This window comes from Gasterosteus aculeatus, chromosome 1, assembly GCF_964276395.1.
Source record: "Gasterosteus aculeatus chromosome 1, fGasAcu3.hap1.1, whole genome shotgun sequence".
Taxonomy (NCBI): domain Eukaryota; kingdom Metazoa; phylum Chordata; class Actinopteri; order Perciformes; family Gasterosteidae; genus Gasterosteus; species Gasterosteus aculeatus.
In genome coordinates, this window is record NC_135688.1 from 17,389,595 (window position 1) to 17,406,778 (window position 17,184).

The window sequence follows — 17,184 nt, forward strand, 5'->3', positions numbered from 1 at the left end:
TTTATAGCACTTTTATAAGAACTATGGGAATACTTCATTACAATAACACATGATGTAATGTAAAAAAGTAATTTAACAGATTTTGTATTTTTTTCACTTTACTCTAAACAATTACAACTTGGGGTAATTTATATTGTATTATGAGAATAATATTCAAATGTAACTATGGAATAATAGAAACATCTGTACAAGTCAGTGAGTGACCATCAGTTATGAAATACGATGAAATATGACGATGTGTGTGAAATTATGAAATGCTTTATAATGTGTTGAGACACATAAAATCATTATGAATATTCATGAGGGCCATAGGCAGATTTTCTTTCAGTCATAGAAAGTGTGACCACATTAATTGCCCCCCGTTTAAAGTCCATGAAGGATGAAGGTCACTGAACGGACAAATTCTGACGTTCAGATGTTTGATTAGAGTCATCCTCTATCTCTTCGTCACGGTGACCTCAAAGCCACAGACACGTCCCCCCCCCCCCCCCCCCCCCCCACACACACACACACACACACACACACACACACACACACACACACCAACCCTCCCTCCGCTCAATCAGAGGTGAAGGTCAATCTGTCTTTGCATTCTGCTGTAGCCCGCTGCTGAGATCACAACCCCCTCCCCTCCCCCCTGCTGGCGATGATGACGAAGAAAGAAACTTTGCCACACTATTTATAGGCTAATCTTATCTCTTATCTTACCCCCCACACCACACACACACACACTTCTAATCATCCTGCTGACTTTGTTCTCCCCTTTGTTCTTCCCTGTGGTGGAACTTAATGGAACTTCCCGGTTCGACTATCAGAGTCCCTGATTAGCGTTCGGTTCAACAAGGAGGGAGTTGTCTACCACACAAAGACACACACACACTCTCGGTTCTAAATGAGGTCTATTCCGGCAAAATAAATGTAAAGTCAAAGGATGGTGAAAATTCCAGAGTCCAGGCTTTTTAAAAGATAGTGTCGGGGACCTGCAGCTGAAATCAACAGTATTATTCAATGAAAACCATTGACTGTCCATTAACAAAAGGCTCTTGAGGCTGGAAAATATATTTAAGAAACGGTTAATTAAATTATTAAAGGTTGACACACTGACCAAAGCTGTGTTTTTGGCACATTTTACAGAGGACAGTCATTTAAAGGTGTATCACTGCTGTGTAAGTCGTTTTTCATTTGCTTTGTATTAAGTCTACTGCGAGGCCTGTGTTGTTCTTGATGAGAGCCTAAACATGCTAAACATATACTGTCCAAGTGAAATATGAATGTTTCAGCTATTTAAGGAGCAAAGCAAAGAGATAGGAGTCCTACGACAATAACATCTCATCTGAAAACAACCTGAATAACTAAACAACACGACTGTTCAGATACGGTGCGCTGTGTCTGCACGTGTATAACGGATACTAATTTCATCATTTTGGTTCCAAAAACATAAACACAAAATAAACATTGTTTTTGTTGCATTTCCTCTGATTGAACATTTTGCGTGACGGTTTTACATCACTCCAGGGGTCAAATCTATTTTTCTTTCCCTTGTTTGACTTCTGGGCTGCTGTCCCACGTTCTCTCCCTCATAAGTATTGCTCTTTTGTCCTCTTTCTCTCTACTGCCTTATTTAAAACTCTCTTTTCAGTCCTTTTCTCTCCGCCTCCTTGTGTGTGTGTGTCTCCCCCTCTCCTCCTCCTGGGGTGTTTGTCTCCTTAGTCTTCTCACACAATCCAGCGCTGGTTTTTGATCTTGCTATTCCTATTTTTGCCTCACGCACTCAGTCTCTTTCCTCCTGGGTCGCCTTCAGATCAGAGATCGCATGTCTGTCAGTGAGCTCCAGTGTTGCCGAGCTCCTTGATTCATCGCAGCTATCTGGGTGACCCATTTCTGCACACACGGCCACATTTCAAGGCTGTGAAATGCAGCACTGTATGACAATATACAATCGGCAACATGTGAGCTCTGCCTCAGTTGCTGTATGTTTTTAGAAATGGAAAACCACAGGGGTCTATTCTTGGCCCACCGTGTAGGAGTAGGCCGCCGAGTCGAATCCAAACGGGTAAAATGCATGCTCTTCTGGCTTGGACACCAGAGAACAAGACTCCGTGCCGTCACAAGATGTTTACAAGTCAACATTAAAATGCCGCATCAATGATTTGACACCTTCTTTGCAATATGTTTTTAGCTGTTGAAACGTACACAGCTTGCTTGAAGAAAATTAAGAATATGTTACTTTTACTTTTAAAATCCTATTTCTATATCGCCGTGTGTCAATAATACCTCATTCACCTCGCGCAGTTCACAAGATGAATTGCCTCAGGAGATGAGAGGAAACCCCGCGGGCGTCGTACCGGGTTCTCTCAAACTTTTCACTTAATCTGATGAGATGTCTCCAGGATGAAGAGGAACACAGCGGAACAAAGAGGATTCTATACAATTGTGCTAATGTGCAGGCTTGAAGGTGTGAGTGATGATGTTTCTTATTTCCCTTGTAACAATACTGCACTGCGTTCAACACGGTTGAGTAAATGAGCAGAGACGTTAACAGAGTGTGACCCATTTAAATGGTGTGTAACTGTAGATAATTGGCTGGCTGTGGGACCCCCCCCCCCCCCCCCCCCCCCGCCCCACTGCTTTAACCTGCTGTCAAAATAAAACGTCACCGGAACCACTCCACGGTTTGTCCCCCCGCCATCCTTATCACTCGCCGCCGCGTGGGGGGAATTAGAGGACATAACAAGGCGCTACAAACAAGAAGTGCGTGCGGAATAACGTGGAAAGAAGAGGGGGGAGGAGGAGGAGGACCAGCACAAGTTATGGAGGAGAAGGAGGGAGCGGGACGTACTTCTTCTCTGAAGCATCACCCGCCCCTTCAGCGGAGGATGCTGCCGCAGCTGCGCCGCGCCGCGCTCCTCTGCAGCATCCGCGACCGCATCGCTCCGTGAATCTCGCAGCGCGCGTGGAAGAGAATGTGCGTGGACGGGCTTCCCGTGGGAGCCGCCAGGTTAACGTGACGGTTTTGAGGACACCCCCCTCTCACCCCCCACACTCCCCTGTGCGGCATCTGCGAGGATTTTTTTCTTCTTCTTCTTTTCACTGCGCGCTGCTCCGTCGCATCGCCGCTGACTGAAGGAGGAACGAGACCTGACAGCATCCTGCGTGCTGAATTATTCAGACCACCGGTGCCGGTGTCTTTGTCTCACGTCTTTCCGCGCATGAACCCTCCCCGGGCTTGAAGCGGCGTGAAACGCGGATGGATGCCGATGGCCAGGCGCCCCACATTGCCTCAGACGGGGGGAGGTGGGTGGGGGGGACGAAACCTAAAATAACCCCTGTGCCAAATGGTAAGTGAGCATTTTTATTACCAGAAATCAGTGCAACGACTCAACATGTGCAGTAACGCTTCTGTTGGACTTGCCCCCCCCCCGTCCCTCCCTACACACAGTGTGTCTGTTTTAACCCCGCTTTGCTGAATTGTCCCCCCGCAGGTCTCCGCGCATCAACAACCGACGGAGCCTTGAATCAGTGACACGTATACGGCTTCTCCGGTAAACTGCGCCCCCCCCCCCCCCACCAGATCAGCCGGAGCCCGGACCCCCGACGACTTCTTAATGGCTTTCGTCTTCAGGCGATGGAGGGTCTTACTGGTGCTGAACGTGCTCGCGGTCGCCGGGTTCATGACCTTCTGGGCCAAGTGCAGCACGCGTAGCGTCCAGGCCGTCGGGCCAGAGGCTCCGCGCGCGGGGTCGAGGCCCCGGGCCAACGGGACGGCGGCGCAGGGGCCCGGCGTCAGCCACGAGGTGCTGCTGAAGAGACTGAGCTCGCTGGAGGACGTGGTGTACAGGCAGCTAAACGGTAAAGAGCCGAGTTCCAACTCAATCCAACTCTTTATTTCTGTCATTTTGAAGCATGTCTGATGACATCATTTGCTGACCTGTGAGGAAAACGTCACCAAATGTTTCATATATTTGAAACTTCGAGGAAGCAACATCGTTAATTTGCGATCAAACATCACATTGTAAATGTACGTTTTTTGTTTTTTTGTTCAGAAAAGAGAGGCTATGCTTCATTTGTGGTCCAAAAATGTTTGGTTTAAGCAAACTGGCGAAGTTAAAGGTTAGTGTTGCCAGCAGAGATCTTTCTAAGGGATTCAGTGCCTTTAACAGACACAAACAATAGTCACCTTAATCACGTTGCCACCCTCAAATACCCGCAATCACACTTCACAATCTTTCTTTGTCCCTAATTTAAAACAGCGAAAGCCTTGAAGTTGCATTAGCAGTTCGCAATCATGACATGGGAATGTTTCTGACTTTGATTTTTACACAAAGAGTTTCTTCTCTTACGTATTCTGCCCTCAGTTGAAAGCATACAAAGCTCTGGATTAGGATCATGTTCAAATGTGTCGCTGCCTGTTTATGTAACGTGTTGACCTTTGCACCCGGGGATCATCGTGTGAATTCGGCTCAGATCTTCGCCTGTTTTGACAGCGACTGGCTACATGCTTGCATGTCCGTGTGCGGTCGGAGCCGTGGTGAGGAGTAAGGCTATCGACCCCCCCCCCCCCCCCCAGCCAGACTAAAGCATCCTGACACGTTAGCTTCTCCGGTTTGCCTCCCACCAGGTCTGTCCAAGTCTCTGGGCCTCATCGAGGGCTTCGGCGGTCGGGGTAAAGGCGGCCTTCCCGCCACTCTGTCGCCGGCCGAGGACAGCGACGCTAAAAACCTGAGGGAGAAGTACGGCTACAACGCCTACCTCAGTGACCGGATCTCCCTGGATCGGACCATTCCGGACCACCGGCCTGGAAAGTGAGTGCATGTCAAGTGGATTCCCTTTTAGAGTCATTTCCAACGTTTGTTGTCAATAGCGTTTGGAAAATGACCTTTAAACATCATCATCAACGCGGTTTCACCGGATCTTGGTCTGAAGTAGTATGGTAACAGTCCACTGTGCTCTGCGCATTTAACAGACGCTGTTTATTCAAAGACGTGTTGCTGATTAATTATTTAAATGGGGCGCAGCAACAGTTGAGGCGGAGCGGCGACGAGGTCCCCGCTCACATTAGCAGCAGCTGTTTCCTGGATGCCTAACAATAATAACTGGATCATTCAAAGCCGCGTGGTAATCAGCGGACTCGTCTCATGCAGTCACATTAAAGCAGGGCGCCAGTACAACATGACGATTGTCGCTGCTAGTTGGCTCCAGCACCTCCCTCTACATTTATATATTTATATAGCTGCACATTAGTTCGGAGTGTGCAGTAAACTGAGCGTCTCCTTGCTTTGTTGGCACAGGGTTGCCTGCAGCAAATCCTTTAGACCAAAGACATTCGTACTCCACTAACGCTGATAAGATCTGTCAACAAATCAATGAATTGACCTAATTGTGTTCTCCGAAAAACCTACCTTTTTGTGCTCATAAATGATGGTAAATCAGTTATTTCAGCTTGGGAAAAGCACAAAGAAGGACTCACTGCTCATGTCGGCCATGTTGAAAGTCTAAGGACGATTCTAACAGACCCCGTTTAGATCCCCTTTAAAGAGGATTTGTCTCCCAGCATTGTGTTGTTTATGCGCACACACACGTACACACAAGTCCTTGGAAAAGCTGGTGGAAAAAGGTGCATTTCCATTTGTGCTTGCGCATTATGGATGAATGTGTTCATCACGCTCCTGCAGACAGACTTGTGCAGTGTACTGCATGTGCGTGCACAGGGCCGGTGTCCATAAATGCTGCTTTAAGGAGTCTTGCTGATGGCCCACATTGCTCGTTAAGCGACTAACACCCCTTTCCGCTTGCAAGTTGCTGGTGATTAGAACGCCCTCGGCCGATCACTACCACCCGCTGTGTGCATGTATTGGGGGGTGGGGAGGTGGGAGAGGGGAGGGATCTGAATCCTGCGCGTTCACTCGGAGGGGGGGGTCTTTCATGTTTCCCTGGATCAAAGTGGCATGCGAGGCGTGTTGGGGTGTGATATCTTCAGGCTTAGCAGCAGCATGCATAAGCCGGAGTCTGAGGAGCCTGCTGTGTTTGACGGAAGGTCCCCTCTCACTGCAGAGCTGGAGGTGGTGGTAACAAAACGAGAGAGAGGCTCAGAGGCAAATGGGAGGACTGGAAGGAAACACGCTAGTTTGGGGAATAATGTGATTATATAGTTTCCAGACCTGCCTTTGCCAATGGGAACAGTAGTGTGCCGGCTGATACTGGGCTGATCAAGGAGCTGGTGGGCCGACTCTTGCAGCCGCATTCAGTCAAAGAAGCTGTACACTTTTAACGTGACAAGTTCCCATTCTCACACTTAATCGTTCATGCCGCCACACGCTGCCACCGGTTACACTGATTTGCACCCTCCCTGCCCCCTTCCTTTCTTTCACTCCAATTACCATACTTCCTGTGGCGTGTCTCGCTTCGCACATTATGTGTGCTACATACTGTATGTGTCTCATATCAGCGTGATATCTCACTGCAGTTATTATTATTTTTCCTATATGTTCCCTTTCACACTGTTGTGATGCTCTTCCCTTTCAACGCTCTATTTATAATAGAATTGTTTGATGCCAGATGGTATAACTGATAAGAGGAATTAAGAAGGACGTATAGGAAGTGGGTTTCCTCCTGAGCTCTCGGAGCAAAAGCCTCACCCTGCCTCTTTCCTCCTCATTACGGCAATTCAAACAAAACCAAACGAATGAATGACAGAAGGCCCGTGTCTGTGGCAGTGAACAGGCCCATTTGTTTGGTTTGAACAGGAAGCCTGAGCGAAGAAGATGCGAGTGTCCTCACAGAGAGAGAGGCGCTATCTTACAGATGTCGTGGTCTGTGTGCGTTTCTCTGTGCAGATGCCGAAAGGTCGGCTATCCGAGAGATCTCCCCCAGATCTCCCTCATCTTCATCTTCGTGAACGAGGCTCTGTCGGTGATCCTGCGCTCAGTCCACTCGGCTGTCAATCACACGCCGGCTCACTTGCTCAAAGAAATCATCCTGGTGGACGACAACAGCGATGACGGTTAGTAGAGAGGGGAGATTTCCTCCTCCACATCCGTGTGTGTTCTAGGGTTGCGTAACTCTGGGAACATTCAGAGTTGGAAAGTTTCCATGGGAATATACAGGTATTAATGGGAATAACGGGAAATATTTCAGGGTAATATAACTGTATTTACCTTGTCACATATGATAAAAATGACACTTACCATTTGTGAGTAGAGCTTTATGCTTTCATTCAACAACAACATGAATGTTGAATAAAATGATGTATTCCATATAAATGTCCTTCAAACGTCCACTTCTAAATGTAAAATGAATTAAGCTTCTCATGCCTGAATCCTTCAGGTCTACATCAACGTCGGGTTGAGAGAACATTTCTTTGGGTTTTCAATAGTTCCATCCATTGCAAATAAACACCCCATACATCTTTAAAATATAATGAAATCAAATCTAAAAATTATGTTTTTATTGCTCAGCCATTTACTTTCAGTAATAACTTCTATTCATAACAAGTCGCCCAACTGGCGGTTTTTGATGGAATAATCGAGGTGATGTTGTACTTTTGTGTGGATATACATACAGTACATCATACTCTCACTGCTGTAAAAGGTCAGCCTACTGTATACAAACACACTTGGCATTAAAATAAACGTGGCTTCAGTTTACGGTGCGGCTGAGCTGTGCTCGTCTTGTTCTCAACTACATTTACATTACAAGTGCAAACTAGAAGAACAAGATACAAGAAAGTGCAATTTCATGAAATAAGCCGATTCACAACTTGCTATAGATAACAGCCATTATGATTACAATGTAATTTGTGCTCCCTGTTATATGCTGTTGCACAAAGGAAATGGTCACTTTCCCATGGAAAGTTTCTGGAAAATTACCGTAAATCTTCCGCCCCTTCGCAGGCCCGGTGTGTTCACAGTGACAATTAATTTGTACGCAGCTTTGTTTGATTGAATGGGGGCAACAATTGAGTGGCCGACAATCACGGTCAAATGTTGATTATGTGCACTGTGTGCGTGGTGTACACAGTGTGTGTACACGGAAGTGGACTAATGGAAGTGAGACACAAGAAATTATTCTGTATCTTTGTAAGAGTGTGTTTTTAATTTTGTTTCACCAAACAAAGAGACATGAAGTATACTGATTGGTCGATATAATAACGTTTGAGTAGGAACCTTTTTCTCTCTGTTTTATATTTTATATTTTATAAAATATATTATTTTACTCAGTCAGCTTTCAGATATTTAAAGATTTTATACATTTTTCCAGAAAGGTTATGTTTTCTATCCTGATTTTTCCTTTTCCCCCCCACATATTACACCAAGGTAAACGGGTGTATTGAATGATGCTGCTGCATTTCAGACATCCATCTGTTTTGTATTGCTACTGTTTACATTTAGCCGTCACAGTTAGTTTAACCATCCTGATAAAACATATTCTGTAAATCAGCCAGTAAATTAAAGAGCTGATTTAATATCTTCGATTTTTTAAAATGATTCAGGTCAAATTTAAATAAAAAAGTGCACCAGTCAGCCGGTTATTGCCAGCTTTAATATTTATCAAACTGCCTTTAAAACCCTGCATTGTGTGCAGCTTAGTGAACAGATACACATCTTAAAAACACATCGTTAAAAACATATTTACTTTGTCACTAAGAGTAAGATGAGACCTTTAATCCCACATCACAGTGGAGATCTCATCAGATCCTTCGGCTGACCCAATTATTTACTGTGCAGAAATGACTTTTTTTCATTCATTATATTATATATTTCACTCTACTGTATTGATTTAAATACTGGAGTATGCTGTTGCGCAGCTGTAATTAACCAGTTTTAACTATGCCACATGTCTTTGTGGGTTAGTTAAATTTGAAAGCAACTGGCAGAGACCACGAACAATGTTTAACGGACAGATATGAGTAGGAGGTCAAACTCGTCAATTCTTCGCCAAAAGGCAAATATTTCCCCAAATGGCTCCTTAAAGGACTTTTCTCACTGACTTCCAGTTTTCTCCGTGTATCAAACATGTGGTTCATCACCACATGTAACACTATTGCATAGACAGCATGACACGCTGTTCTCAATATCATCAGACGGTCGACCGGTGGCGTCGAATCTTCCAGCGGTGCAGATGGAGGCGGAGCACTGGAATTGGATGTCACGGTAGTCTGTCCCTGTTTTATATATTGGGCAGGACTGCTGAGAACGGCCTCGTGAGATGAGGGGACGGAGGAAGAAAGAGAGAGAGAGAGAGAGGGATGAAGGAAGCCGAGGGAGATGAAGACAGGCGGAGCGAAGAGGAGAGAGCCGGTTCAAGAAGGACAAAGAGCAACGGGTGTTGTTTGTCAGAGAGAAATTAGTGAAGGAGGAAACTAAGAAGACACAGAGCTGAAGGGATTGAAAATAGGCAAAGGGGAAAGGGGGAGGGGGGGGGGGGGGGGGGGGGAAGCGGAAGATGAAGAGCCGTCAAAGAATGAAAGGAGATGCTGGAGGGCCAAAGCAGGCTATTAGAGAGAGTGGCAGAAAGAGAGAGAGAGAAAGAGAGAATGGTTGAGAGACATAGAGGCTCTTATATAAATGAGGTCGGACAGAGAGGATGAGATGGATACAGAGAGAGAGAGAGAGAGAGAGCAATCTGATGGAATAGACAGCGAAGACCAACAAAGAGGAAGCGCTAAGAGATGGTCGAGGCGGCCGTTGTTCTATTGCTGTTATTGTCGGCAGATATCATGGAAAAGATCCAAAGCAACAGCGTTCTGGTCCGTCATTCAACACTTCCCCGCCCTGCCTGTTCCACACAGTGTGTGTGTACTATGTGATTAATGTGTGTGTGTCTGTGTGTTTGAGAGAGAGAAGACACAGCATGAAAAATGAGTTTGTGATTCAGAGTGCGAGTGAGAAAGAAATCAAAAGAAGTGGAGAGAAAGAGATGGGAAACCCAGAGAGCATGAGAAATGTCTTTTGTTGTTGAAGGGAATGTTTGAGTATGTGTCTGTGATGCAGAGGAAGAAGGGTTGCTACTGTGTGTGTGTGTGTGTGTGTGTGTGTGTGTGTGTGTGTGTGTGTGTAGAGGGGCGTTGGGAGTTTGATTTGGAGTCGGATGGAGCTCAAAAGTGCACCGTGAACATCTTTCACAGGTGTGTGAACTACCTCAGCTCACTAGCTGCCAATATATTGTTAAATAATGCAGCAGATCCATCTGGAAATAAAAATATGAAAATAGCATTGATTGATAATTGTCATTTCCTAATTACCGTAGTTGAAACATATACAGAACTATTTGGAAGGGTTGTAGTAGTAAAAATTAAATATTGCAAATTGTGATGTCAGATATAAAAAATAACCACACAAGACAGCAACGCATCCCAAAGATCATCATCGCATTCACGTTTGCCACAAGAACTGTAATAATGTTGAAACGATGATTCTGATCCGTACCTTCGTAGTCCCAGTATGTCGCTGCTGCGTGACAAATGAGTTGCAACGGCATTCCTTCACAGAAGTCAGGAGTCTTTACAAGTAGAGAAGCAATGGTAAAATAAAAAATAAAAATCTCTTCTTTTTCTTCCACCAAATATATTTTGTAATTTCAATAGAAAAAAAAACACTTTACATGAAGTTCACTTCACATACATAGTAAGATGATAAGTGACGATGTAGATCAATAATAGAAGAAGATGAAGAAAGATGAAGAAAAAGATGGAAATGTATAACATGAACTAAGGACAACTAAGTGTTGATGAGAATGGTTTGTATTATTTTATGTAATTGATTCAGAGGTTCCTCTAGTTCTATAATCCTCTTTAAGGAAGGAAGAAAAGCATCAGAGAGGAATATGAATATTGGATCAAAGCATCTACTCACAAATGTAAATTACCATCCGACAATAGATCCACACCCTTGCAGGGCTGCTTTTAGACATTGACATTATAGTCATTATAGGAAAGTCATTTGCTGCATTAAATTGGTGGGCTCAAGTACACTTTGAATCAAATCTCTGAAGTTTCTGCAGAACATTTCAATCACTTGAATTTACTAAATTAAACCATATAATCATGCTGCTTCAATAAGATTGAATTGATGTACTGGATGACTCATCTAAAGTATTTTCGTGCCTGTGGGTGTATGCAAGTTAAGGCCCAAATTCAAGCCTTTAATTTAGTTTCAGTCTCAATCAAATGAAAGTAATGAGTGATGTACAGTAGATATGAGACATTTCAGAATTGGGGGGAAAGGAGAGTCTTTTAGCAACTTTTACTGAGAGCTTCAGAGACATTATGGAGTATTTTACCCCCCTTCAGGTCAAAGGTCAGGTGAGCTACTGTACTGTGCTGCAAAACTGAAACCCCCGGGGAACTTCTACATGTTGCGAATGTCGCCTTGGAGGACACCCTCGCTAACCATCAGCTTTTGGTTCTGTGCGTCTCCGCTGTGTGACGGACTGCAGAGCAGCTGAAAGGGCCGCTGGAGGAGTACGTGAACAAGCGCTACCCCGGCCTGGTGAAGATCGTCAGGAACCAGAAGAGGGAGGGACTCATCCGAGCCAGGATCGAGGGCTGGAAGGTGGCCACCGCCGAGGTGACGGGCTTCTTCGACGCCCACGTGGAGTTCACGCCGTCCTGGTGAGCAACCCCGCCCCCCCCCCCCCCCCCCCCGCGAACGAGTACGACCCATTGAATTACAAAACACGGCGAGCAAACGGCAAGAATCATACGCCTGTTGTATCCCTTTTGTGAGAAAGATACAAGGTGCTTTACAGAACCATCGAAGCACAGGACAAAGGACAGCAGCATCAAGCGAAAACACAGAAAGCAATTTCACACCTGAGAAGGTTTAAGATAAGGACAGAAGGGGACAGGTGGAGCCTGCACCACCCTGTTTAACAGATACCGTAGGACACGTATAACTCGTCGAAAAAAACGAGCAAAGCGTGAAGCGAGCGATGAAGTAGACACGTTTCTCAGGCGCCTCTTCATTAAAGTCAGTTCCAAGGAACCATTTAAAAGATGAAACTGATTCGGACGCTGACGTAAACACTCGACTGCCCAAATGGTCTTTTGTCTTTTGCCGCTGACACCTTCCTGTTACCCCCCCCCCCACCTCTCGCTTTCCAGCTCAGGGGCCGCTTCAGAGTTGGTGCACAACCCAGTTCACTCAGCATAAGTAGACGCACGCCCCGCAGAGCCGCACTGAGCCCGTTCAAAAAGAATTAGTAATGAAGATGGTTCAGCTTGAGGGACCCTATAACCGACTGGGCGAGAAAGTGGAGATCTCAGGAGGAGCTCCGTGCCGCGTTTGCCCTGTAGTGCGTGTGTACATGTGTGTGTTGACGCTTTGTTCAGGGCCGAGCCGGTCCTGGCCAGAATAAAGGACGACCACAAGAGGATCATCCTGCCCTCCATCGACAACATCAAGCACGACACGTTCGAGGTGGAGCGCTACGAGAACTCGGGCCACGGCTACAACTGGGAGCTGTGGTGCATGTACATCAACCCGCCCAAACAGTGGTGGGATGAGGGGGACATATCCGCTCCTATCAGGCAAGTCAGCTTCATCCGTAGGAACGTGGATGAACATGAATATCAATGTTACAGTGGTCGATTTTTCAAAGGTATTCCTCTCGGGACGAGCGAGTAAAAAAACAAGGGTAAAAAGATAAACATGCTGCAGACTAAAATTCCAGTCCAGAGTCTTAAAATATCAAAAAAAATGTCTGCACTGGAGATTGTATTTGTGCAATCTGGGTATTTGTGTTGAATCTGACTGTCATCATCTAATTTGTTCAGTTTAGAATTCCAAATACACATGCTAAATGACCAGATTAAAAAAATACATCATGTTTAAAACATGAACAAAAACCTGCGGGTTACATGGTGAACATCTGCATCCACATTGTGTGAAATGATATACGACCCACATTCACAACGTACACTCTCAATGCCACACGCACACCTGCAGGCGTAAACGTCAGCATCACATTGTTTTGTCTCCTCATCGCAGGACTCCCGCCATGATCGGCTGCTCCTTCGTGGCCAACCGCGATTACTTTGGCGAGCTGGGCCTCCTCGACTCGGGCATGGACGTCTACGGAGGGGAGAACATCGAACTGGGCATCAGGGTTTGTGTGTCACACAGTCTCCTCCTGTTCCCTGCGCCCGCTTTACCCCAGTAGCTTTAAGTGGAGCGGTGGCCACCGTAGCGTGGCACCGCTGATAAATGAGGCGCCATTAAGAGTCCGGCAGGAGCAGGCCTCTGCGTGCAGCTCACAACAGGGCAACGGTGATAAATGGGTCACATACAGCGGGAAGGGTTTTTGCTGCACATTTTGGAGAGATTGGAGAGTTAGCTGTTGTTCCGCAGTCTTATTGCGTTGCCGTCTTGTTTTTCTAAAATGCGAAGGAAAGAATATAACAACATTTTACGAATCTCTCTGCGTCTATCTAGTATTGCTAGATTCGGCTTAATTCCCCTGTTCTTTTACACCACCTACATGCAGGTGTGGCTGTGTGGAGGCAGCATGGAGGTGCTGCCTTGTTCCAGGGTGGCTCACATTGCACGGATGAAGAAACCCTACCACAGCAACATAGCCTTCCACACGCGGCGCAACGCGCTGCGCGTGGCCGAGGTCTGGATGGACGAATACAAGTCCAACGTCTACCTGGCCTGGAACATCCCCATGGAGGTGAGGGAGGGCTGTTGCTATGGCAACGGCTACTGCAGAGGGGGCGTCGCTAGTCCTAGTTACAAAAGTAAACGTCACCCCGGTGGCTCTTAGTGCAAAACTACTGGGCTCTTTTTTAAGTGCTGATGGTGTAAACATAAAGGACAATTCTCACAAAATGAACAAACTGGTATTGACTTGGAATGAGTTTACTTTGTATTGTGCTAGTAATCAATACAAAATGAAAGCAAAATTGATGATAAAATATTAAAACTAATCATTTATAATGATACTGTTTAACTATTTATATGAAAAAGTATAACAAAGAAGACTCCTTGCCCTTCTGCAGAGCCACGGTATTGATTACGGGGATATCTCTCAGAGGGTCGAGCTGAGGAAGAGTCTGCAGTGTAAGAGCTTTGAGTGGTACCTCGACAATGTTTACCCAGAGATGAGGAGGTACAACGACACGCTGTACTACGGCGAGGTGAGTCAGCCGACACAGAGGGAAGGGAAGGGCGCCCAGAAGTCTCCCTTCACACTGGCCCGTGTGATCAGGATTTATAGGATTGTTTTATCTGTATTTCCATATCCTCTAACTTACACACAGAAGACTGCTGGCTAAGTTTGTATAAAATAATACCACGTGTACCTAAATGCTGTTTAATGTTTGCACATACGATGAATCCTGCCTGGTGAAATTGTGTGTGATTTTATTATTTCAGATCCGTAATTCTAAAGCGAGCCACCTGTGTGTGGATCAGGGCATGAAGGAGAACCACACGGCCACCCTGCACCCTTGCCACGGATGGGGTCCTCAGGTACAACGTGGACACCAGAAGCTCAGCCAAACGGCCACAGAGTGCAACCTTCACCACTTCCTTTAATTCGGCCCAATCTGTAGCAGCTTTCAACAGTGACGGTGATGTGCAGCCTCTTAGGGGAGAGTTCTGCTGTCAGGATAACAAGGTTTCTGTGTTGCACTTTCTGCGTTGAAGCACTGAGTCGGCCAGTGTCTGTTGCTGCCCCGCCGGGCATCTCTTTTCTAGCTTGCGGTGGTAACCAGTGGGCATCAAGGAGCATAGGCCTCGGTTTCAGAAGTAGAATACTAAAATCTAGCAGAGCTGAATTTAAGTTCCGGCAGAGAGCGCAGCACAATAACACCAAGACTCTCAGGTGTCTCTTGCATTTTGGTCGCTAGTCACGCACTCCCGCCACCACATCCAATTCCCCACGCCAAGAAATCAGACGGTCCGAGCCGTCGGCGTTTTCTTGAAAACTTCCCTGATAACACCTTTGAATTTTTACTATTTCTACTAACTATCTTAACTAACAGCAGAAACAAAGTACGGGATTGCTGTCTGTGTGTTTGTCTTCAGTTGGGACGTTACACCAAAGAGGGTCAGCTGTTCCTGGGCCCTCTGGGCAGCACCGGGGACGACACTCGCTGTGTGGTGGACGATCAGATCAGCAGCTTTCCTCAGCTCCTCAACTGTGACAAGTTGACCAACGTGAAGCAGAAGACCTGGCATTTCTCTCAGGTAGGGAGTCCATAAACTTTTTTTTTCCAGTAAAATAACTAACTTAATAACTTGTTTGCACAAGGTGTCAAGAAGTGTAACTAATCAAATGAAAATGGACTCCTTTGTATTTGGGTAGTATGATCCAGCGATTCTACCTTTGATTGAGTAGAGTAGGCCCACAAAATAGTATCAAAGACCCTTAAAATGTCATCAGAATAGTGATTTTTTTTAGTTATATAAAAAAATGATGATCTGTGCACAGCGATGAAACCAGAACGATGTCTCCCTCCCCGCTCTGCAGAATGAATCGTTGATAAATCGCGCCACGGGACGCTGCCTGGAGGTGGTACCGGCCAACGTTTACTTCGGCCACCTGCTCGTGCTGCAGCCCTGCTCCGGGCAGAGGTGGACCATCAAGAACACCATGAAGCAGTAGTCAACTCGCCCATTTCACTGGGACCAGTGACACCGGAGGACATTTTCAGAGACTGTCTTCTGACCTCGGCTCAGACAAGGAACAACTGATGGGGGGGAACAGGCTCCTCCCATTCTCAATAAAAAAGACAGTGGTGGTTTGAAGGAGATTTGAGAGGTCAACATCTCAGTCATACGAGGGTTGTGAAGAATGTTTTCACAAAGTAGACATTTAAACGATGCAAATGTATCATAAGGACTGAACTTAACAGACTTTCCATGTGACATTGCCATGATTCCTCTGCTACGTCTCCACCATGTTTTTAGGTGTAACGATGGCGATGTAATTAGCCCAAACTATGTTCTGTCCTATGTAGAGGCGGGAGGAGGAGGTTACCATCTTCACCCTTCCAAATGTTTCTGCATCATTTCATTCTGTATCATATTCGGTCTGGAAGATGTGTAGAAGAATAAAGCACCAGGAGTTTCAGTAATATACACAATCCATGGGTAGTTTGTCCTTAGAGGTTCTCCGCTTTTTAGCTGACGTTTCCTGAAGTGAGTATTTACTTATGACAGCCATTCATTTGTGTCAAACATTAATGCTCCACAGCCATTTTATGTTTTTTCTTATCAGTGGAGGCCAAACTATGTAAATAGCTATGATTTTTAAGATAATAAATATTACTTGGTGTAACACAGCATATTTCTTTGCAACTGCTGTGAATCATTTAAAAAATGACATTGTCAAAGACTATTGGGCTAAGATCTTGTTTTCTATGTTGTGGATGCATTTGTCTTTTTTTATTGTAATTTCTACTCAAAGCATTCGATAGCACTAAATGCAGTACATCTTGTAGCATGATTGTAAGTACTGTATGCACATGGAGAATACGTTTATTTGAGTTGAGCCTCCTAACCCTGTTAACTGCTGAGTGCCATAAATACTGAAGATAAACCTAATGGGCTGCAGCCTGAAGCACTTTCCTGGATACAGAGATACAACTGCAGACTAGAGGAGGAAACGTGCACAAGTGTATCGGTTGTGGAAGTGCTGGAAGCCTTTGAGTCCCGTATTATTATTGTATTGAGATGCATATGATGTCATGAATTCAATTAATTCCATCAGTTGGATGTTTTGCCTTCAAGATTGTCTTCCAATAAACAACTGGTTTCCTGGTTTTTGCATTGTTCCCATTTCTGAGCAGAGAGTTGCTGTTTTTAATTTTTCATGAATTGAGTGGATTTGATTGATAAAACTTATTTTGTATATTCTTTTAAAGGTTCTAAAGCAGTGTGTTTGTGTTGTATAGTGTGTCATGAAAATAATGTCATTGGCAACAAGTGCAGTTTGTCAAAAAGTCAAGAGAAAGCAAGTCACACAGTCAGAGCAGATATGATAAAAAACCAGGAAATAGCATGAAAAGACAACAGTGTTAAATTAAAATAAAATACATGAAAAGTGTTACAGTGTTTCAAAAAGGTCACAGTAGTATGTCATAACAAATACTGGAATAGCATGTCAAACAAGCAGGGAATACAATCTAGTATAGCATGACATGAATGATGATAATATAGTATTTTAATAAAGTAATAACAA

General features: G+C 45.2%; 1 protein-coding gene across 2 annotated transcripts; it reads left to right on the plus strand.

Moving 5' to 3' along the window:
• The first annotated feature begins 2,661 nt into the window (after positions 1–2,661).
• Positions 2,662–16,763, plus strand: galnt17 (polypeptide N-acetylgalactosaminyltransferase 17). 2 transcript variants are annotated; one of them, XM_078080960.1, is made up of 13 exons: positions 2,804–3,338; positions 3,483–3,542; positions 3,623–3,849; positions 4,619–4,802; positions 6,834–7,000; positions 11,434–11,608; positions 12,329–12,526; positions 12,987–13,104; positions 13,483–13,668; positions 13,997–14,134; positions 14,373–14,468; positions 15,027–15,188; positions 15,472–16,763. In XM_078080960.1, exons 3-13 carry the CDS (start codon positions 3,672–3,674, stop codon positions 15,604–15,606), a joined length of 1,737 nt encoding a protein of 578 aa, XP_077937086.1. In that variant the 5' UTR covers positions 2,804–3,338; positions 3,483–3,542; positions 3,623–3,671; the 3' UTR covers positions 15,607–16,763. The 2 variants fall into 2 exon arrangements, with proteins under 2 accessions (XP_077937053.1, XP_077937086.1); XM_078080927.1 differs by having other exon boundaries at positions 2,662–3,338; positions 3,483–3,849.
• Positions 16,764–17,184: the final 421 nt, after the last annotated feature.

Excerpts from the sequence above, each read along its gene's own strand:
- galnt17 (XM_078080927.1), top strand. The coding sequence starts at position 3,606 with ATGGCTTTCGTCTTCAGGCGATGGAGGGTCTTACTGGTGCTGAACGTG. Across the intron at positions 11,609-12,328 it reads GTGGAGTTCACGCCGTCCTG|GGCCGAGCCGGTCCTGGCCA; the intron begins GTGAGCAACCCC and ends CGCTTTGTTCAG. Across the intron at positions 14,135-14,372 it reads ACACGCTGTACTACGGCGAG|ATCCGTAATTCTAAAGCGAG; the intron begins GTGAGTCAGCCG and ends TTATTATTTCAG.